The sequence below is a fragment of the Grampus griseus genome (genome assembly GCF_964374135.1).
Source record: "Grampus griseus genome assembly, chromosome: 15".
NCBI lineage: Eukaryota > Metazoa > Chordata > Mammalia > Artiodactyla > Delphinidae > Grampus > Grampus griseus.
The window spans coordinates 44,180,286-44,203,000 of NC_139009.1; the positions used below are offsets into that span (position 1 = coordinate 44,180,286).

The window sequence follows — 22,715 nt, forward strand, 5'->3', positions numbered from 1 at the left end:
AACAAACAAACAGAGATGAACAATACAATAACTGAAATGAAAACTACACTAGAAGCAATCAATAGCAGAATAACTGAGGCAGAAGAACGGATAAGTGACCTGGAAGACAGAATGGTGAAATTCACTGCTGCAGAACAGAGAAAACAAAAAAGAATGAAAATAAATGAAGACAGCCTAACAGACCTCTGGGACAACATTAAACGCAACAACATTTGCATTATAGGGGTCCCAGAAGGAGAAGAGAGAGAGAAAGGACCAGAGGAAATATTTAAAGAGATTATAGTTAAAAACTTCCCTAACATGGGAAAGGAAATAGCCGCCCAAGTCCAGGAAGCACAGGGAGTCCCATACAGGATAAACCCAAGGAGAAACACGCCGAGACACATAGTAATCAAATTGGCAAAAATTAAAGACAGAAAAATTACTGAAAGCAGCAAGGGAAAAACGACAAATAATATACAAGGGAACTCCCATAAGGTTAACAGCTGATTTCTCAGCAGAAACTCTACAAGCCAGAAGGGAGTGGCATGATATACTTAAAGTGGTGAAAGGGAAGAACCTACAACCAAGATTACTCTACCCGGCAAGGATCTCATTCAGGTTCAGTGGAGGAATCAAAAGCTTTACAGACAAGCAAAAGCTAAGAGAAATCAGCACCACCAAACCAGCTTTACAACAACCGCTATAGGAACTTCTCTAAGTGGGAAACACAAGAGAAGAAAAGCACCTACAAAAACAAACCCAAAACAATTAAGAAAATGGTAATAGGAACATACATATCGATAATTACCTTAAACGTGAATGGATGAAATGCTCCAACCAAAAGACACAGGCTCATTGAATGGATACAAAAAGAAGACCCATATATATGCTGTCTACAAGGGACCCACTTCAGACCTAGGGACACATACAGACTGAAAGTGAGGGGATGGAAAAAGATATTCTGTGCAAATGGAAATCAAAAGAAAGCTGGAGCAGCAATACTCATATCACATAAAATAGATTTTAAAATAAAGAATGTTACAAGAGACAAGGAAGGACACTACATAATGATCAAGGGATCAATCCAAGAAGAAGATATAACAATTATAAATATATATGCACCCAACATAGCACCACAATACATAGGGCATCTGCTAACAGCTATAAAAGAGGAAATCGACAGTAACACAATAATAGTGGGGGACTTTAACACCTAACACCAATGGAAAGATCATCCAAAATGAAAATAAATAAGGAAGCAGAAGCTTTAAATGACACAATAGACCAGATAGATTTAATTGATATTTATAGGACATTCCATCCAAAAACAGAAGATTACACTTTCTTCTCAAGTGTGCACGGAACATTCTCCAGGACAGATCACATCTTGGGTCACAAATCAAGCCTCAGTAAATTTAAGAAAATTGAAATCATATCAAGCATGTTTTCTGACCACAACGCTATGAGATTACAAATGAATTACAGGGAAAAAAACGTAAAAAACACAAACACATGGAGGCTAAGCAATACCTTACTAAATAACCAAGAGATCACTGAAGAAACCAAAGAGGAAGTCAGAAAATTCCTAGAGAAAAATGACACTGAAAACACGACGATCCAAAACCTATGGGATGCAGCAAAAGCAGTTCTAAGAGGGAAGTTTATAGCTATACAAGCCTACCTCAAGAAACAAGAAAAACCTCAAAAAAATCTAATGTTACACCTAAAGGAACTAGAGAAAGAAGAACAAACAAAACCTAAAGTAAGCAGAAGGAAAGAAATCATAAAGATCAGAGCAGAAATAAATGAAATAGAAACAAAGAAAACAATAGCAAAGATCAATAAAACCAAAAGCTGGTTCTTTGAGAAGATGAACTTGATAAACCATTAGCCAGATTCAAGAAAAAGAGGGAGAGGATGCAAATCAATAAAATTAGAAATGAAAAAGGAGAAGTTTTAACAGACACAGCTGAAATACAAAGCATCCTAAGAGACTACTACAAGCAACTCTATGCCAATAAAATGGACAACCTGGAAGAAATGGACAAATTCTTAGAAAGGTATAAGCTTCTAAGACTGAACCAGGAAGAAACAGAAATATGAACAGACCAATCACAAGTAATGAAATTGAAACTGTGATTAAAAATCTTCCAACACACAACAGTCCAAGACCAGATTGCTTCACAGGTGAATTCTATCAAACATGTAGAGAAGAGCTAACACCCATCCTTCTCAAACTCTTCCAAAACATTGCAGAGGAAGGAACATTCCCAAACTCATTCTATGAGGCCACCATCACTCTGATACCAAAACCAGACAAAGATACTACAAAAAAAGAAAATTAGAGGCCAATATCACTGATGAATATAGATGCAAAAATCCTCAACAAATACTAGCAAACAGAATCCAAAAACACATGAAAAGGATCATACACCATGATCAAGAGGGATTTATCCCAGGGATGCAAGGATTCTTCAATATACGCAAATCAATCAGTGTGATCCAAATGCCAATTTGTGATATTAACAAATTGAAGAAGAAAAACCATATGATCATCTCAATACATACAGAAAAAGCTTTCGACAAAATTCAACACCCATTTATGATAAAAACTCTCCAGAAAGTGTGCAGAGAGGGAACCTACCTTAACATAATAAAGGCAATATACAACAAACCCACAGCAAACATCATTCTCAATGGTGAAAAACTGAAAGCATTTCCTCTAAGATCACGAACAAGACAAGGATGTCCACTCTCACCACTATTATTCAACATAGTTTTGGAAGTCCTAGCCACAGCAATCAGAGAAGAAAAAGAAATAAAAGGAATACAAATTGGAAAAGAAGAAGTATAACTGTCACTGTTTGCAGATGACATGATACTATATATAGAGAACCCTAAAGATGTTAGCAGAAAACTACTAGAGCTAATCAATGAATTTGGTAAAGTTGCAGGACACAAAATTAATGCGCAGAAATCTCTTGGATTCCTATACACTAATGATGAAACATCTGGAAGAGAAATTAAGGAAACACTTGCATTTACCATTGCAACAAAAAGAGTAAAATACCTAGGGAGACAAAAGACCTGTGTGCAGAAAATTATAAGACACTGATGAAAGAAATTAAAAACGATATAAACAGATGGAGAGATATACCATGTTCTTGGATTGGAAGAATCAATATTGTGAAAATGACTATAGTACCCAAAGCAATCTACAGATTCAATGCAATCCCCATCAAATTACCAATGGCATATTTTACAGAACTAGAACAAAAAATCTTCAAATCTGTATGGAGACACAAAAGACCCCAATAGCCAAAGCAGTCTTACGGGAAAAAAAACTGAGCTGGAGGAATCAGACTCCCTGACTTCAGACTATACTACAAAGCTACAGTAATCAAGACAATATGGTACTGGCACAGAAACAGGAACATAGATCAATGGAACAAGATGGAAAGCCCAGAGGTAAACCTACGCACCTATAGTCAACTAATCTATGACTATGACAAAGGAGGCAAAGATATACAATAGTGAAAAGACAGTCTCTTCAATACGTGGTGCTGGGAAAACTGGACGGCTACATGTAAAAGAATGAAATTAGAAAACTCCCTAACACCGTACACAAAAATAAACTCAAAATGGATTAGAGACCTAAATGTAAGACCGGACACTATAAAACTCTTAGAGGAAAACATAGGAAGAACACTCTTTGACATAAATCACAGCAAGATCTTTTTTGATCCACCTCCTAGAGTAATGGAAATAAAAACAAAAACAAATGAGACCTAATGAAACTTCAGAGCTTTTGCACAGCAAAGGAAACCATAAACAAGACAAAAAGACAATCCTCAGAATGGGAGAAAATATTTGCAAACGAATCAACGGACAAAGGATTAATCTCTAAAATATATAAACAGCTCCTGCAGCTCAATATTAAAAAAACAAACAACCCAACCTAAAAATGGGCAGAAGACCTAAATAGACATTTCTCCAAAAAAGACATACAGATGGCCAAGAAGCACATGAAAAGCTGCTCAACATCACTAATTATTAGGGAAATGCAAATCTAAACTACAATCACCTCATACCAGTTAGAATGGGCATCATCAGAAAATCTACAAGCAACAAATGCTGGAGAGGGTGTGGACAAAAGGGAACCCTCTTGCACTGTTGGTGGGAATGTTAGTTGATACAGCCACTATGGAGAACAGTATGGAAGTTCCTTAAAAACTAAAAATAAAATTACCATATGATCCAGCAATCCCACTACTGGGCATATACCCAGAGAAAACCATAATTCAAAAAGACACATGCACCCCAATGTTCATTGCAGCACTATTTTCAATAGCCAGGTCATGGAAGCAACCTAAATGCCCATCGATAGACGAATGGATAAAGAAGATGTGGTACATATATACAATGGAATATTACTCAGCCATAAAAAGGAACGATATTTGATCATTTGTTGAGACGCGGATGGATCTAGAGACTGTCATACAGAATGAAGTAAGTCAGAAAGAGAAAAATAAATATCGTATATTAACGCATATGTGTGGAACCTAGAAAAATGGTACAGATGAACTGGTTTGCAGGGCAGAAATAGAGACACAGATGTAGAGAACAAACATATAGACACCAAGAGGGGAAAGCGGCGGGGGGGAGTTGGGGGTGGTGGTGTGATGAATTGGGCGATTGGGATTGACATGTATACACTGATGAGTATAAAATTGATGACTAATAAGCACCTGCTGTATAAAACAAATTTTAGAAAAAAGAAAAAAAGAGCTACAGATGATGTGCTTCCCTGGTGTTGCAGTGGTTAAGAATCCGCCTGCCAGTGTGGGGGACACGGGTGTGAGCCCTGGTCTGGGAAGATCCCACATGCCACAGAGCAACTAAGCCCGTGTGCCACAACTACTGAGCCCTCTTGCCACAACTACTGAGCCCTCTTGCCACAACTACTGAAGCTTGCACGCCTAGAGCCCATGCTCCGCAATAAGAGAAGCCACCGCAATGAGAAGCCTGCACACTGCAATGAATAGTAGCCCCCACTCAACACAACTAGAGAAAGCCCACGCACAGCAATGAAGACCCAATGCAGCCAAATAAATAAATTTATTAAAAATAAAGCCACTGATGATAATGCTTTCTAAATACTTAGCATCTTTAGAGTACATGAAAATCTTAGCTAATACTGTAGGATGAGTGATTACTTAAAACTGATCATCCTTCAGAATAATTTTTTAGAAACTTAGTTTATTACACATAACTTTAAAAATGTTGATATTTGGCATATGGTTTGCCTTTTAAGTGTGAATCAAGCTTTACCATAAAGGATTTTTTTTCTTTTTTAAACACAATACATATATGGCTATTAGAATTTTGGTTTGATGTTCCACCTGTGTTATTACATTAAATTAATTTGGAAATTACTGGATTTATTAAAAATCTATTTTATGAATTTCCAAACCCTGCTACAAAAACTACTATCATCTTGCTTTTATTGGAGTAGTTTTCCTTAAAAATGAAAGTAGATGTTCTGTCCACAAGAAGGAATAATAAATTGTCATTCTTCTTTTCTTCCTACCTCTTCCCCTTTTCTCATCTGCAGGTTTCACTATGCGTTATTATTCTTTTGTTCACTAACCTTACTATAGGTCTCATATATTGTAAGTAATTACTTTAGTCTAGTGAACCTTAGCTCCTTATGAGTAGTAACTATGTCTGCTGCTTTTTTTTTTTTTTTTTTGCTTTAGATGATCATTTTTATGGGTATCAGTGTCCCAGTGGTCAAGTACTACATTACAAAATACATCTTCTACTAGAAGATTTATAGCTGATTCACAAAGTTACTTAAAATTGATCTCAGGACTGTTGCTGTTGTAATTGTTGAAGACCCCGTAAGTTTGATGTAAGATTCTTGGGTAGAGCAAAAGAAAAAAACAGAAAAATAGGGTCGGTACTTCATTTTTAATACTCCATACTTAAAATACTGTCAGGAGCATAGTAGTAGGCTCTGAATATAGAAAGAGTTATATGTAAAATTCAAGGTTCTTTCAAAAAACAAGAGGCCATCTTGCCAATCTTTGTTCTTAGTATTGGAGGAGAGAGAGGATAAGGTCATTGGTTTCCAGAGTAACCACCCAGTAAATCCTACAAGCTGAAAAAGAAGAAAAGGACCACAATTGGTCAATGGCAACTACAGCGGGTGAAAAAGGAGTCTATACATTTTACTGTTTAATTTTTTTAAATTATTTTATTCAGTTAGTTGGTACACCCACTTCTTCAGTTCTGGTCTGGATTCATTTCCTCTCTGCTTACTGTGTCACTCCCTTATGTTAGATTCACTTTGTCTGTGGCCTGGGTAATTGCAGCTCCTAACTTGACTCTCCACCTCCAGATTTGTTCTTACCATTCCTTCTTCCCTGCCCATGCTAAAGTAATTACTTAAAAATCTGATCATACCATATCTTTGCCTAAAACCTAAAAGATAATGTCCAAACTACTTAGCATTACATAGTTTTCAATCTGTAGTGCCTGCTTCTCTCTGGTTTTAAATATCATACCATACCACACATCTTTGCTCTTACCTCTTCTTCAGGTTCACATGCATATGCACGCACACAAAACACATACACAGACATTCACGTAAGTCACAAATTATTAATGTTTCATGAATTAATCAAGGGCTTTCTCTTTGTGAAGTCTTCGTGTTTCAGTTCTTTGTCAAAGTCTACTTGAATCACCCCTACCTCTGTGAAACTGCTTTTCCCTCTACCCTTTCTTTACTAAACTGCAGTTTCCTCCAGGGCAACAACCAGGTCCTGCTACATTTGAGTAATTATAACTAATATTCATATTTGTCCCACTCAGCTCTTTATTAGCCTGCTTGTTATCCTTTCTTTACCCATAGTAATCACATTTCCAACACTAAATGTAGAAACACAAAATCTAACATGTAGCAAAGTACTTAATAAAAATATGAGACAAAATATGTGAAATGGAAATTATCCCTCTATGGGTCACCGTGCCCCTAACTGGTAAATGGAACTAACATTTGCCTAGAGCTTTCTCTATGCTATTAAGTGTTGCAAAATTCATTTTCTTAAAACACATTAAAAATGAGTGGACAGGGACTTACCTGGTGGTGCAGTGGTTAAGAATCCACCTGCCAATGCAGGGGACAGGGTTCAAGCCCTGGTCCAGGAAGATCCCACATGCCGTAGAGCAACTAAGACCACGTGCCACAACTACTAAGGCCGTGCGCCTAGAGCCCGTGCTCCACAACAAGAGAAGCCACCATAGTGAGAAGCCCGCGTGCCACAACGAAGAGTAGCCCCCGATCGCCACAACTGCGAAAGCAGCAACAAAGACCTGATGCAGCCAAAACTAAATTAATTAATTAAAAAAAAATGAGTGGACATTTTTTCCAAATTTTCTGAAGTTTAAAAATAATAATTTAAGTCATACTGAAAAAAATTGTGTGGCAAAGAAGCCCTTAAACATATGTTTATTTAATTTTAGGAAGATATGCAATCAACTAAGGAAGAGAGATTTCCAGCAATCCACAAACCCATTGCTGTTGGTTCTCAGCCAATGCTCACAGTTGGAACAACCCACATATCCAAACTGACAGATGACCAACTCATAAAAGAGTTCCTTAGTGGTTCCTACTGCTTTCACGGGGTGAGAAGTGAACCATCAGTTTAAGTATTTATTCTTACAGCTTTCACTTGTGTGTTATTTATCAAGGGGCATTAGTAGCACTGAAAAAGATTTTTTGTCTATAGAGAAATGGCAGGATTCTGGAAGCTTCCCAATGGACATTTTCTCTCTGCATCTAATTATAATCCAATGCATAGCCATTATATTCTCTTTACTCACAGGCTAAAACTTGATGTTTACTTGACAAAAATATATATACTTAAGTACTTCATATGTGATTTTGGCTAATTGCTGGAATGGGCATCAATGATTGTGTAGCCAACATTTTGGTTATGTAGCAATCACATTTAAAATTTGAGCTAATATCTACAAAGGTTAAATTTTGCCCCTAAGAACTCCAGTGGGAAATACACTTATAAGTGGAATTTTCATTTTACTTTATTTTACCAGGGTGGTACAGCAATTATTCTCTAGTAATGTCTATTTTTTAAAGTTTATCAGTAATTTTTAATTTTGATTTTCAACCATATTATTGCTAGTACAGTTTTTTTTAATTATATGTATGTCAATCACTATCATGCGGCAGTATTGAGACAGACCCCAATATGCCTTTCTCTGTACTATAACTTGATCTGTTTCCTTTCCTGTAGGGTGTTGGTTGGTGGAAATATGAATTCTGCTATGGCAAACATGTACATCAATACCATGAGGTATAGAACAGCGTTTATATCACTCTACCACTAGGCGGATTAAAGTTTCAAAAATCTTTTGTGGAAAAAAAAGGGGTGGGGGTTGGTGTTACTTTTAATTATAAGATGATTTTAATATGGAAATATTCATCAAAGTGTCTCTAAATTCTGGAAAATGGAAAACTTGGTGTCAGTTAAGACTAAGTCAATCATCTTAAAGTAACGTTATTTATTAACTACTCAGATTCTTGTATTACTGTGAGCCTGGAGGAATAATAAACTACAGTGACTAACCTCTTTAGCTTTGACCAAGAAATTAGTCATTGTTATAACTCATCGTTAAATTAAGTGAATGGTAAGATAGTATATCACTAGAGTTAGTAAAATAGGATAAATACAGCAGGTTTCTCAACTAAAAGAAGGTACCATATCATCTAAGCTTAAAATAAGTTTTAAGATTAAATGCACTGGCTCTTTATTCATAATTTCATAAATCAGTATTCTCCTACACTTGAGCCAAAGCTGCTTAAATTCTGAAATTCAAGCCCCAGTAGTTTTGTCATTGTTGTAGTTTGTTTATTAGTAAGGTAAACTACTAGACATGGAAAACAAACATTAATAAATATTGATCTGTTTTAAAAGGCTCTTTTTATTCCCCCAAATAAATAACAATAGGTAATTAGAAAATACTGTATTTGCCTTCTTGAGATGTTTTGAGCTGATCTTAAATTTCAAGATGGATCATAATGGGAAAGATCAACTCACTTTCCACAAGTAAATCACTCCGAATTTATGAGGTGTCTGTAAACTAGAACATTTTATTCTTCACTTAAGCCTGAGATATTCCATTTTACTATGCTTTCCATTTATTCTTGCTGCTTGGATGTTTTACTTAATTTTTTTATTAATACAAAAAAAAAGTGTCATCTAAGTACAGCCCAGATAATACCCAGTGGCTTTTTTTCATATAATTAAAGGAATATATGCCAGAAATATAGAATGAAAATAAAATTTTCCTCCACTGTTGTCCCATTTTTCAAAAGTAACAGCTGGGGCTTCCCTGGTGGCACAGTGCTTAATAATCTGCCTGCCAGTGCAGGGGACTCTGGTTCGAGCCCTGCTCCGGGAAGATCCTACGTGCCACAGAGCAACTAAGCCTGTGCACCACAGCTAATGAGCCTGAGCTCTAGAGCCTACAAGCCACAACTACTGAGCTGGCATGCCACAACTTCTGAAGCCCACGTGCCTAGAGCCTGTGCTCCACAACAAAAGAAGCCACCGCAGTGAGAAACCCGGGCACCACAACAAAGAGTAGCCACCACTCGCCGCAACTAGAGAAACCCCGTGTGCAGCAACAAAGACACAACACAGCCAAAAATAAAAACAAACTGAAGGAGAAAAACCATATGATCATCTCAATAGATGCAGAAAAAGCTTTCGACAAAATCCAACACCCATTTATGATAAAAACGCTTCAGAAAGTAGGCACAGAGGGAACTTGCTATATATGACAAACCCACAGCCAACATCATTCTCAATGGTGAAAAAGTGAAACCATTTCCACTAAGATCAGGAACAAGACAAGGTTGCCCACTCTCACCACTATTATTCAACATAGTTTTGGAAGGTTCAGCCACAGCAATCAGAGATGAAAAAGAAATAAAAGGAATCCACTTCAGAAAAGAAGTAAAACTGTCACTGTATGCAGATGACATGATACGATACATAGAGAATCCTAAAGATGCTACCAGAAAACTACTAGAGCTCATCAATGAATTTGGTAAAGTAGCAGGATACAACATTAATGTACAGAAATCTCTTGCATTCCTATACACTAATGATGAAAAATCTGAAAGAGAAATTAAGGAAACACTCCCATTTGCCACTGCAATGAAAAGAGTAAAATACCTAGGGATAAATCTACCTAAGGAGACAAAAGACCTGTATGCAGAAAACTATAAGACACTGATGAAAGAAATTAAAGATGATACCAACAGATGGAGAGATATACCATGTTCTTGGATTGGAAGATCAACATTGTGGAAATGACTATACTACCCAAAGCAATCTACAGATTCAGTGCAATCCCTATCAAACTACCAATGGCATTTTTCACAGAACTAGAACAAAAAATTTGACAATTTGTATGGAAACACAAAAGACTCTGAATAGCCAAAGCAATCTTGAGAAAGAAAAACAGAGCTGGAGGAATCAGGCTCCCTGACTTCAGACTATACTACAAAGCTACAGTAATCAAGACAATATGGTACTGGCACAAAAACAGAAATGTATCAGTGGAACAGGATAGAAAGCCTAGAGGTAAACCCACGTACCTATGGTCAACTAATCTATGACAAAGGAGGCAAGGATATACAATGCAGAAAAGACAGTTTCTTCATAAGTAGTGCTGGGAAAACTGGACAGCTACATGTAAAAGAATGAAATTAGAAAACTCCCTAACACCATACACAAAAATAAACTCAAAATGGATTAGAGACCTAAATGTAAGACCGGACACTGTAAAACTCTTAGAGGAAAACAGGAAGAACACTCTTTGACATAAATCACAGCAAGATCTTTTTTGATCCACCTCCTAGAGTAATGGAAATAAAAACAAAAATAAACAAATGGGACCTAATGAAACTTCAAAGCTTTTGCACAGCAAAGGAAACCATAAACAAGACAAAAAGACAACCCTCAGAATGGGAGAAAATATTTGCAAACGAATCAACGGGCAAAGGATTAATCTCCAAAATATATAAACAGCTCCTGCAGCTCAATATTAAAAAAACAAACAACCCAACCTAAAAATGGGCAGAAGACCTAAATAGACATTTCTCCAAAAAAGACATACAGATGGCCAAGAAGCACATGAAAAGCTGCTCAACATCACTAATTATTAGAGAAATGCAAATCAAAACTACAATGAGGTATCACCTCACACCAGTTAGAATGGGCACCATCACAAAATCTAAAAACAATAAATGCTGGAGAGGGTGTGGAGAAAAGGGAACCCTCTTGCACTGTTGGTGGGAATATAAATTGATACAGCCACTATGGAGAACAGTATGGAGGTTCCTTAAAAAGCTAAGAATTACCATATGATCCAGCAATCCCACTACTGGGCATATACCCAGAGAAAACCATAATTCAAACAGACACATGCACCCCAATGTTCATTGCAGCACTATGTAGAATAACCAGGTCATGGAAGCAACCTAAGTGCCCACCGACAGACGAATGGATAAAGAAGATGTGGTACATATATACAATGGAATATTACTCAGCCATAAAAAGGAACGAAATTGCATCATTTGTAGAGACGTGGATGGATCTAGAGACTGTCATACAGAGTGAAGTAAGTCAGAAAGAGAAAAGTATCGTATATTAACGCATATATGTGGGACCTAGAAAAATGTTACAGATGAACTGGTTTGCAGGGCAGAAATTGAGACACAGATGTATAGAACAAATTTATGGACACCAAGGGGGTAAAGTGGCAGGGGTGGTGGTGATGAATTGGGCTATTGGGATTGACATGTATACACTCTTGTGTATAAAATGGATAACTAATAAGGACCTGCTGCATAAAAAAATAAAATTCAAAAAAGAAAAAAAAAGGAGCAGCTGATTCGGGGACTCTGGCTCACTCAGGCCGGGGGGAGGGAGGGGGTTCAGAAAATAAATAAATAAGTAATAATAAATTTTAAAAAATAAATGTTTTAAAAAAGTAACAGCTGTTAACTTTTTCTTAGCTAACCCACCAGAAGGGAACAAAATGCCTATATGTAAATGTTGATGTAACCCTTTTATTTATACAGAAGGGATATACTAAATGCACTGCTCAGCACTTTTTCTTTTCACCTAGTATCTTGGAGATCTTTCCATGCCAGCAACAACTGATCTTATTTTTTTCAGCAGGTTCAGAGGATTATGTCTCTACCCACAGTATATTTAGCCAGACGTGTATTGATGAGCCTTTGAGTTGTTTCCAGTTTTTGCTGTGACAGCATCTTAGTGAGCATTTTTAAATAGTTGTGTTTGTGAACTTTTGCAAGTATATTCATAGGGCACATTTCTAGAAATGTACTTGCTAGGTCAAAATGTATGCATACTGAACAATTGCTTTCCAAAGGGTTGGACCAGTTTACATTTCCATTAACAATGGCTGTTTTCGTATACACTTGCGAACACTAGGTTTTATCAAACTTATTTTAGTCAAGGTCATGTAACCTAGAACTTTTTTTTTCTTTTTCTTTTTGTTTAAATTTATTTGGTTGCGCCGGGTTTTAGTTGCAGCATGCGGGATCTTCATTGCTGCATGTGGGATCTTTAGTTGCAGGATGCGGGCTCTTAGTTGTAGCATGTGGGATCTAGTTCCCTGACCAGGGGTCGAACAGGGGCCCCCTGCATTGGGAGCACTTGACCACTGGACCACCAGGGAAGTCCCTAGAACTTCTTGAAGAACTCTGGTAGGAGCTTTGGGAGACAGAAAAATAATAGTAGCTAACAAATATAGTGCTTACTGTATACCAGGCATTGTTCTAAGTACTTTACAAATATCAACTCATTTAATGCTCGTAACAGTTGTAAGAGATGAGTATTGTTACTCCAAGATGAGGAAACTGAAGCAAAGATTTAGTAACTTGCCTAAAATCACATAGGTAGTAAATGGTGAAACTAAAATTCAAACCCAGGCACTCTTGTTCCATATCCAACCTCTTGATTCACTGTGCAGCTCTAATCCCTGTCTCTCTAGAAATTTACAGTGTAGTTGCTAAAAGAATGTTTAATGGCTCTCCCACTAGGCAATAAGCTCCACTGTAGCAGTGGCTGTGGCTGTTTCCTTTGCCTCTAAGTGTTTTTAGTTCTACTAATCATATGTATACTCGTGCCCAGCATGGTCCCTGGCATAAAATATAAAGAAGAAAAGGAAGGGAAAGGAACGGAAGGAAAATGAGAGAGAAGGAATTCCACATACAGGACAATATATAGTGCATCGTGTCAAATGAGTAGTGTGAAAACTAGTATAACTTGAAGGTTTGCATTTTAAAGAGTAGCATGAAGATAGGTTCAGTGTGGCTACAGGGTAAGAGATAGAGGCCAAATATTTAAGTAAGAATCACAGTAGTATGTGGTTGTATTATCTAGGTATGAGAGATTAAACTCTTAGTTGGGGGTGAGATGTTGGCAATGGACATGTAGAGAAAGAGTGAAGCCAAGAACATTTCCAGGAAAATACTTGACAGGACTGATAAATGTAGGAGAGAAAGGAAATAGAAGAGTCAAAAATAACTACATCAGGGGCTTCCCTGGTGGCACAGTGGTTGAGAGTCCGCCTGCCGATGCAGGGGATACGGGTTCGTGCCCCGGTCTGGGAAGATCCCACATGCCGTGGAGCGGCTGGGCCCGTGAGCCATGGCCGCTGAGCCTGCGCGACCGGAGCCTGTGCTCCGCGACGGGAGAGGCCACAACAGTGACAGGCCCGCATACCGCAAAAAACAAAAAAAAACAAAAAACGACATCAGGACCTAACCTGACTAGAAAGTACTAGTTTCATAATTCAGAGAAACAAGGAGTAAAGAATAATGAGCTCAAATTTCTACTAATTGAGAAGTTTGACTAACATTATCACGTCTAAACATAGATATCCAGTGTGCAGATGAGGATAAGATCTGTAGCTTGTAAGCCATCAGCATAAATGTCACCTTGATGTCAAGCATGCATTGTCACAAATATTTTTTTATGTATTAGGACAAGGATAGTGGGAAAACCTCTGTGGTTGTGGGGACATGGAACCAAGAAGAACATATTGAATGGGCTAAGAAGAATACTGCTAGAGCCTATCACCTTCAAGACGATGGTACCCAGACAGTCAGGTAAATATTAACTTTATTTGCCTTTAGATCTTAGAATATTTAAAACTCAGGATATTGAAAAACATAAATTTAAAGTAAAATATCTGGTCAGCTTTTCTCAGGGACATTTTTTAAGTTAGTTTTCTTTTCTAGAGGGAACAACATAGTGTAATAGTTAAGAGCACAGTTTCTGAAGTCAGATACACTGTATTCAAATACTGGCGATTCACTTACTACCTTGGGCAAATTATGTAATCTTCGTAAGCCTCACTTTTCTTGTCTAGTAGTATTTGCCTCAGAGAATTGTCTAGTAGTATTTGCCTCAGAGAATTGTTATGACATTTAAATGAGGTAATTCATGTAAAGTGTAGTGCCTGGCAATTGCATGAAATAAACTTTGGCTGCTGCCTTTGACAGTGGTGGTGGTGTATAGTAATGAGAGTGGTGGTGGTGCTAGTAACACTGGTACAATTCCAGGTATTAGGTCTAAGGCTGTTATAAACATTTTCCCCCTTCATGTGTAATCGCTACCACTTTAAGTTACTTAACTCTATTTAAATATACTCCAGCATTTCCCTTTGTTACTTAAAGTGGGGTAATGGTTGAAAATTGTTAAACAATGGTTTTTTGAAGAACTACCTCACATCTCTTTTGGGCTATTAGGTTTATCTTGTTATAGCAGAAGTAAATTAATCTCTTCTTTTCCAAGAATAACTAAACTTTAGCTTTTCTTATAGTCCATTACCCAGTGAATTTTAAATTATTCATTCTTTTTCCTTCTCAGATGTTAACTTTGTCCTTCCTAGCATAGATGGTATTGAGAGAGTCTGTTTTCAGAATGTGCCGACTTATTGGACTGACCAAAATCAAAATTAGCAAAATTAAGAGATAGGTATTTAAGTATTAATATACTAAACGGATCAGTTTTTTAAATGTTTATATGTTTCAAGTGAAAATAGCTCATGGTATCATGTGCAACAAATATTGAAGCACAGGAGTGTGAGGCTAGCAAAATTAAAACTTGTCTTTGGTTCCTGCTCTTTGGAATTTATAGCTTAGCTTAGGCTTTACCTTTGTATACCTGCATTACAGTATTTTAATGAGTGGAGCTGAATGGAGGATGGGAAGACAGGGAAACTGTTCCACAAAGGAAACAATATACAGGGCTGGGGAAATGGTTAGCTTTAAAAGAAAACTTTTAAAAGCAATTTAACCTTAACTATTTGTATACAAATAAATTACGTGCAAGTTAAAGATCATTCTTATTAATTAAACCACTAAGAGGTATCTCAACTTTGTATTATTTATAGAAGCTGAAAGACTTTCTCTGTGACATAACCTTAAAAATATGTATTTTTAAGGAGTATTTTATAGTCAGATATTTTTTTTAACTAATGCAAAACTGATCCCTGTAACCATCTTCTCACCCTACCCATTACAATTACTCTGAATGAGTGAAGTTTTAGTTTAATAAAGCTTGTGTGTTTTTCTGATTCAGGATGGTGTCACATTTTTATGGGAATGGAGATATTTGTGATATAACTGACAAACCAAGACAGGTGACTGTAAAACTAAAGTAAGTTAGACCATCAAATCATGCTTTATGCCTTTCTCTTTAGTCTGCTTCCTATGGACAAAAGATTATATAAATATATAATTATGGATAATTATATTTATTCATAATAATTTATGGATTTGTCATAAAATACTGTTTTATTATAAAATAGTAAAATCATAATTGTTATTTATTTATAAGTTATTATCAAATTAAATTATTTCAATTATTTATTAAATTATACAGAACCACTTACAAGGCATTTTTATCCTTGAGAGGAAAACAATTTAAAATAATTTTGTATTGTTTGGACAGTGCCTTAAAGTACTCTCTGTTTTAGGTGTAAAGAATCAGATTCTCCTCATGCTGTTACTGTATATATGCTAGAGCCTCACTCCTGTCAGTATATCCTTGGGGTAAGTGAAAAACTGATACTCAGGAATTCAGTTTGGGGCCACATTTTAATTTTTAGCATTAAGTCTAGAAAGGACCTTCAGTAGTATCCAAAGTTTAATATAACCCTCATACTACTTGTAAAAATTGACATTTTTTAATTGAGGTATAATTTACATAAAGTAAAATGCAAAGTTCTTAAGTGTTGAGTCTGATGGGTTTTGACAGTTTTATATACCCATTTAACTATTACCCAAAACAAGGTATCTATCACTGCAGAAAATTTTCTTATACCCCTTTCCTGTCAATACCCCTCAATTCCCAAAGATACTCCTTTCTATTTTCTGATACCATAGATCAGTTTTACCTCTTTTTTGATTCCATATGAATGGGATCATATAGTCTATAATGTTTTATGCCTGGCCTCTTTGACAAAGCATGTCTTTTAGACTCAGCCTTTGTTTTCATCATTTTACTCCTGCCAGCAATATATGAGAGTCCAATTGCTCCACATCCTTACCAATATTTGGTGTTGTCAGTCTTTTTTATTTTAGCCATTTTAGTGATTTTAATTTGCATTTCCCATATGAAAAGTGTTGTTGAAACCTTTTCATGTGATTATTCATCTGTATACCTTCTTTGGTGAAGTGTCTGGCCAAGTCTTTTTAAAGAAAAAATTATTCTGATACAAAAACAGTAAGGAAGACTTTATTCAGGACTGTTGCCACAAGTGTCAAGACTATCATAATAGGGGAGAGAGAGTCAGCTCATCTCCAAATACAGCAAAGACAGCCAGGGATACATAGTCAACAAGCAGCAATGGGGTGTTGGGGAGTAGTCATTGTATGGCAAATTACTAAAAGGAGACATGGGGGTAGGGGATTCTTGCTAAACTGACTTAACAGAATTATTGCTGAAGGCTGGCCAGGAAGATCAGATATCAAAAGTGAGAGAGGAGGAATTTGATCAGATATGGAGGGTGATTAGATATTCAGAGTGAGGGATTCTCTCTAAACTGACTTATCAGAATTACTGCTGCAACTGGACTTGGCAGGCCCAGGAACAAAAAGAGGCCTAGTCAAAAAGAGGGCTCAGGGGAGCCTTACTATTTGGTCAAGGAGAGAGTCTTTCTCAGTCTTTTACCCATTTTTGTTGGTGTTGTCTGTCTTATTATTATTTATTTCTAGGAGTTCAAATATATAATGGACATGAGTTTTTTTCTATTTTAATTGCAGATTTTTCCCCTGATGTCTTGACTATTCTTTTTTCTTACTGTCTTTTGATGAGCAAAAGTTTATTTGATGAAGTTCATTTTATCTATTTTTTTCCCATTTTATTGCTAATGATTTTTTTGTTTTAAGAAATTTTGCCACCCCAAAGTCATGAAGGTATTATCTTCTACTTCCTTCTAGAAATATGGTTCTACCTTTGGTTATGCGATGCGTAAGGGTGGTTTTCCTTGTTATTTATCCTGGTTGGAGTTCACTGAGCTTCTCAGGTTTGTAGGTTGATATAATTCATTAGGTTTGGAAAAATTTTGGCCATCATCTTTTCAAAGATTTCTTCTGCCCCACCTTTTTTCTATTTCTGGGACTCTGATTAAACATGTTAGTTTGAAGTTGTCCCCAAATCTCAGGCCCTTTATTTTATTCTTACCTTCTTTGTTTCAATTTAGGTCATGTCATTTCTATTGAATTGTCTTCAAGTTCATTGATTCTTTCCTCTGCTGTGTCCTGTCCACCTCTTTGAATGAATTTGTGTCTGATGTATTTTTCATTTCTAATATTTCCATTTGGTTCTTTTTTATGGCTTCATTTCTGCTAAAATCCCCCATCTATTCACACATGTTGTCTACCTTTTCCACTATTTCCTTCATTATATTTATTATAGTTATCTTAAATCTGATCATTTTAACACCTGGCCCATTTTTGGATTGTATTTTTTTTTTACCTTTTCCTGAATTGTACAACTTATTATGTTGCCATATTCTGCTACTTTTTTGTTATATAAGACCTAGCTATGTATTTCTCTCTCATTCTTGTCCTGTACTTCTTTTCTCATCTCTTTTACTTAAAGATAAAAATACCTTCTCTACCTATCTGGTATTTTATTTGGATGACTAAATGTTTTCTAAAAAGCTCAATTTGTAGAAATAACATTGTATGGTTTATCCAAAACAAGGACTCGTATACATTTATCAAATTTATAGGTATTCATTCAGCAGAAAAATACTGAATAAAGTATTCAGCTTAGCAGCTTTTTAATGGTTTTATTGTTGTTGTTCTTTAGGTTGAATCTCCAGTGATCTGTAAAATCTTAGATACAGCAGACGAAAATGGACTTCTTTCTCTCCCCAACTAAAGGGTAACAAAGTTCAGGGGAAAAAAAAGATCATTGGAAGTCATGATGATTTGTCTGACCATATGTCCCATTATAGAGCTCTCAGTCATTGGACTGCATCTAAAGGATTGTATAAAAGGACTCTCAACCACTTTGTGAATATGTATGTGTACATAAGAGGTTATTGATAAACTTCTAAGGCAGACGTTTTGTTTCACCTTTTTCATTTTTGTTGTGTCTTATGAACTGATTGTGTGTTTTTCTTTGCTTGGATAATGTGATTCCAAAATAAATCCTGTCCAAGCAATTTAGAGTCCATCCTAATGAAATGTCATAATCATTGTACCTATTGAAAGTTTTTAAATAATAGATTTATTATGTAAATTATAGTATATACACTAGCTAATAAAGTAAGGCTAATGAAGAAAGAAATTGACAGGAGGTTGTTTAAATGAGAGACTGTGTTAAATATGTAATTTCTAGTGCCTGAAATCCTTTCAACAAATTTCTATTTAGCAACCGCTCTCTACCAGGTATTAAACTAGAAACTGGACACACAGTAAAGCCTCACATATAAGTTTTCTTCTCCTCTGTTAATCTCAAGAAACTCTTATTTACAATAGATTGCTTCTCTCTCAGAACTTTTATCTGTTTCTTTCTCCTTGATATGAGTGTGTTTCCCCAAAAAATATGTACCTGGTATAGACAGTCGGTGATTCTTCTCTTTCGATTTAGAATGATTTATCTTAACAAAACACACTGTGCTGGCTATCCTTTGTACTTGCCTACTATATACTACAGATTTTAGTTCCGGACAGTTTTATAGCACAATATTTATTTTAAAGTGAATAAAATGTCCACAAGCAGTGTTGTCATGTAGTCAATGGCACATTATACAGTTTCTTTATTTTCTCCATTACTCTGTTTCACACAACATCATCCTGTTGTATTTTGGACATACATGTCTAAATAAGGGCAGAAGAGTACCGAGAAGATACTTTCCTTTTCCTCCTTCTCAGCAGTTCTGGTCAAAGATATTTTAGTTTGAGAAAAGGTTAATATAATTGACTATTGGAAGGCTATCTATAGATTTTAGTAGGAAGCAGCACATGTAGAAGTAGCATGCACTTCGAATTCGAACCTAAATCCAGATACTCTCTTTAACGTACTAGCTGTGTGATCCTAGACAGCAGTTAACCACTTCGAGCCTCACTTCCTCTATTGTAGAGAGACTACTTATTACTTCATAAGGTGGTTGTATCAGTGCATTAATTTTCTCTGTATATAAAAAGCCTAGCAAGTTCCCAATAAATGTTAGTTTATTTCCTAATATCTCCCTTGTCTCCTATTAACATAATAAGATCAGAGACCAAAGCCATTAAAATTTAATTCTTTAATAAAGTATAGAATTATATTTACTATATCAATTAATTAAGACAAACAGGTTTACTTTCACATTTAGATTATAGGTATAGGAGAGGAGAGAGAACTGTGAAAGCTTAGTGCCAAAAAAATACTTGGGGAATATTTAGGCCAAACTCTTTCTTTTGTAAGAGAGGGGGGAAAAATCTGAAAAACTGTATTAGAATAGTTTACTACAGAAGATTCTTAAAAATAGAAGTCATAATAAAAACTAAGTCAGCCTTCTGTCTTGGCTAACAGCTTAAACTTCTTTGAGAGGAAGGCTAGGCCAGGTATCTCTCTATAGCCCTTCTAAATCTTGGGTCCCCTATCACTAATCTATGAAGTTTTTTGATCTCTAAATTGTTTGTTGCTACCTCGATTGTGCAGCCATTCTTCTATATTAGTAGGCAGGAAAAAGGGCTCAGCTACAATATGCCTAATGTACTTTGAGAAGTCTTTCTCAAAGTGGAATCTCTATTAAGGTGGGTGCTAAATCAGATTCTTTAGCCCAGAGCCTAAGACTCTACATTTGAATATGTTTCCTGAGTGATTCTCTTTATTTTAAATAAATTCTCCAGTGATCGAGGATCACTGTGACTCAGGCACTTCACTTTTAACAATTTCACACATACTAACCCTCCTGACTAGGGTTTCAGGGAAATAACTAGTAGCTCATTTTACAGGAAGATTGTGACATGGAGACTTTTTTTTCCCCCCCTTTTTTCAGCTTTACCTGCTTTTTTTCAAGATACCACTAGATGGGGCCTTGTTTATATCCTTGTATCCTTGATTAAAGGGACTTCGGCAACAAAGGGAAACAAATTATCTCAGCTAAACTGAATAGTAAGCTTTGTGTACAGTCTTGGTGAACTATCCTTTTCAGTCAGTCTCATATACAAAAAGGCCTGACCTGATTTGTGACAAAGCTTAAACTTCATAGTACATAATCAGGCCAAATTATTGACCCAGTAGCACCAAATAGCTAACATAAAAGGTCAATCTAAAAAGGAAAGTAAGAATCAAGATTTGAATTTTGAATAAATAGTATTTGCAATCAGAGTTTCAAATGAAAATAAATATCAGCTATACTAGAAAGTGATTTTAAACTTTCTTACTAGTGTTGGGTAATTTTACTTACCAGGGCTTACATTTCCATTTGAACATACAAATAGAACTATTTTCATATGTGTGTATGTTATATGTTATGATGAGCTGTTGAGGCAAAAGTTTTCAAAATATATTGCCATGGTGACATGGCTTAAAAGAAAATCCATTTCTCCATTTCTTTTTTTCAGTTGTTTGACAGGGGTGGTAGAGAAACCATGGACCACTACGTACCAAAAGCATGCTTTATTTCAGTTGCCAGTAGTCTCAAAAGTAGGTTGTACAAGCAGGCGAGATGATCCAGTGGATTATGGGAAGAAAATACTAGAAATTCTACTAATTTTTCATCTGCAAAAGAGGAATTAAGCTTCACTAATATTTAATATGTGGACTGACACAGTCATTCATGAATCAGGTTTCATGTAATAAAACACAAAAGATCCTGAGGGGAAGAGTGGGTGTTACATGTGTAGAGGAGTTGGTGGGGATACAATTACTCTTCACTTTTACCATATTACAGCATTGTAGAGTAACTAAATTAATACCTCCATCACCTTTCAGAAAATTGAATTGTCACTTAAAATATTAGCATCGAGACCACACAGGTATATAACCAATCAGAATTAAGGTGAGAGGTTAACAGGTTACTTTCATCAGTCATGGCTTCAATCACTGTGATCCTGGTATCTTACAAGTCTTCTCTATTAGTAATAACACAGTATACTAATGCTTTTTTGCAGTGTTTAGGAAGAATGAGCATGTTTTCCTCACTTGCTTTCGAAAGAACTACAGTCTGAAGAATAGAATTCCACTCTTTAACACCTAAAGAAAATAAAGGCAGGCCTGACAGTCTCAAAACTTATAAAATGCAAAGAAGAAAGTCAGAATTACTAACAAATGGAATATAGGGCTTGTAGTGTTTTGCATCCACACATATTTGTAAACTTTTAAGAATTTTATAATTTTTTATATTTGAAACAAAAAGTGTGCATCAAAAGCAAGTGAATCAAGCAGAAGTTCTGGAAATGGTAATCATCTCAACTATGGAAGATGCTTGTGAGACTATGAAATAATGCTAAACATCTCACATCTAATCATATACTACATTATATATTTCAAATATGTTAAATTGCTTTCCAGCACCTTTCAATAGAATAAATTATGCTCTGCCTGAATTTAAGAAAAAATATCGCTTTCTGTATATTTGCCCAAAGCACAAACATAATTTTCATTTTGTAAATATATAATACTAAAAATCAAACGTCCTTGAAAGTCCAGCAAAGTAGATTGTAAAACCCAGTAAGTCAAATCTGCTTTACTATCTAAATTCACTCAGTAATACAGCCAAAAATAGTGAACTTTGTTGGGTTCTAAAAGCTTCTGTGTCCTCAATAAAATACTAGTTTGCCAATTAATCACCAGTGGTCTTTAATAGCAGTAAAAACCAATTTACTCATTTAAGAATTCTATCAGAGGTCCAAATATTATCCCATAGATTAGAAAAATATTAATAATTGGTCAAGGAGATTGGAAGTTGTTTTTCCCCTAGATTAGTTTTCCATACTTATAGTTATTAATATTTTTAAGCCATCTTGTACTTCCCTGGTGGTCCAGTGGCTAAGACTCCATGCTCCCAGTGCAGGGGGCCCAGGTTCGATCCCTGGTCAGGGAACTAGATCCCACATGCCGCAACTAAGAGTTCACATGCCGCAACTAAAGATC

General features: G+C 35.9%; 1 protein-coding gene across 5 annotated transcripts in view; it reads left to right on the top strand.

The window, feature by feature from the left end:
* The window catches only part of ERLEC1 (endoplasmic reticulum lectin 1), a 40,805-nt gene that overhangs the window by 14,710 nt on the left and 3,380 nt on the right, over positions 1 to 22,715 (top strand). For 2 of the 5 annotated variants that reach the window (XR_014297842.1, XR_014297843.1), the window contains exons 9-15: positions 7,510 to 7,671; positions 8,301 to 8,360; positions 14,094 to 14,218; positions 15,696 to 15,773; positions 16,093 to 16,168; positions 17,558 to 17,643; positions 18,435 to 18,509. Coding sequence is in view for 2 of the 5 variants with exons in the window: in XM_082672796.1 (XP_082528922.1) it covers positions 7,510 to 7,671; positions 8,301 to 8,360; positions 14,094 to 14,218; positions 15,696 to 15,773; positions 16,093 to 16,168; positions 17,558 to 17,643; positions 18,435 to 18,450 (603 nt within the window). In the remaining 3 variants the exon portion in view is untranslated. Of the gene's footprint in view, positions 1 to 7,509; positions 7,672 to 8,300; positions 8,361 to 14,093; positions 14,219 to 15,695; positions 15,774 to 16,092; positions 16,169 to 17,557; positions 17,644 to 18,434; positions 18,691 to 22,715 lie in introns of those variants that run through there. The other 3 variants (XM_082672796.1, XR_014297844.1, XM_082672797.1) reach the window with 3 other exon arrangements.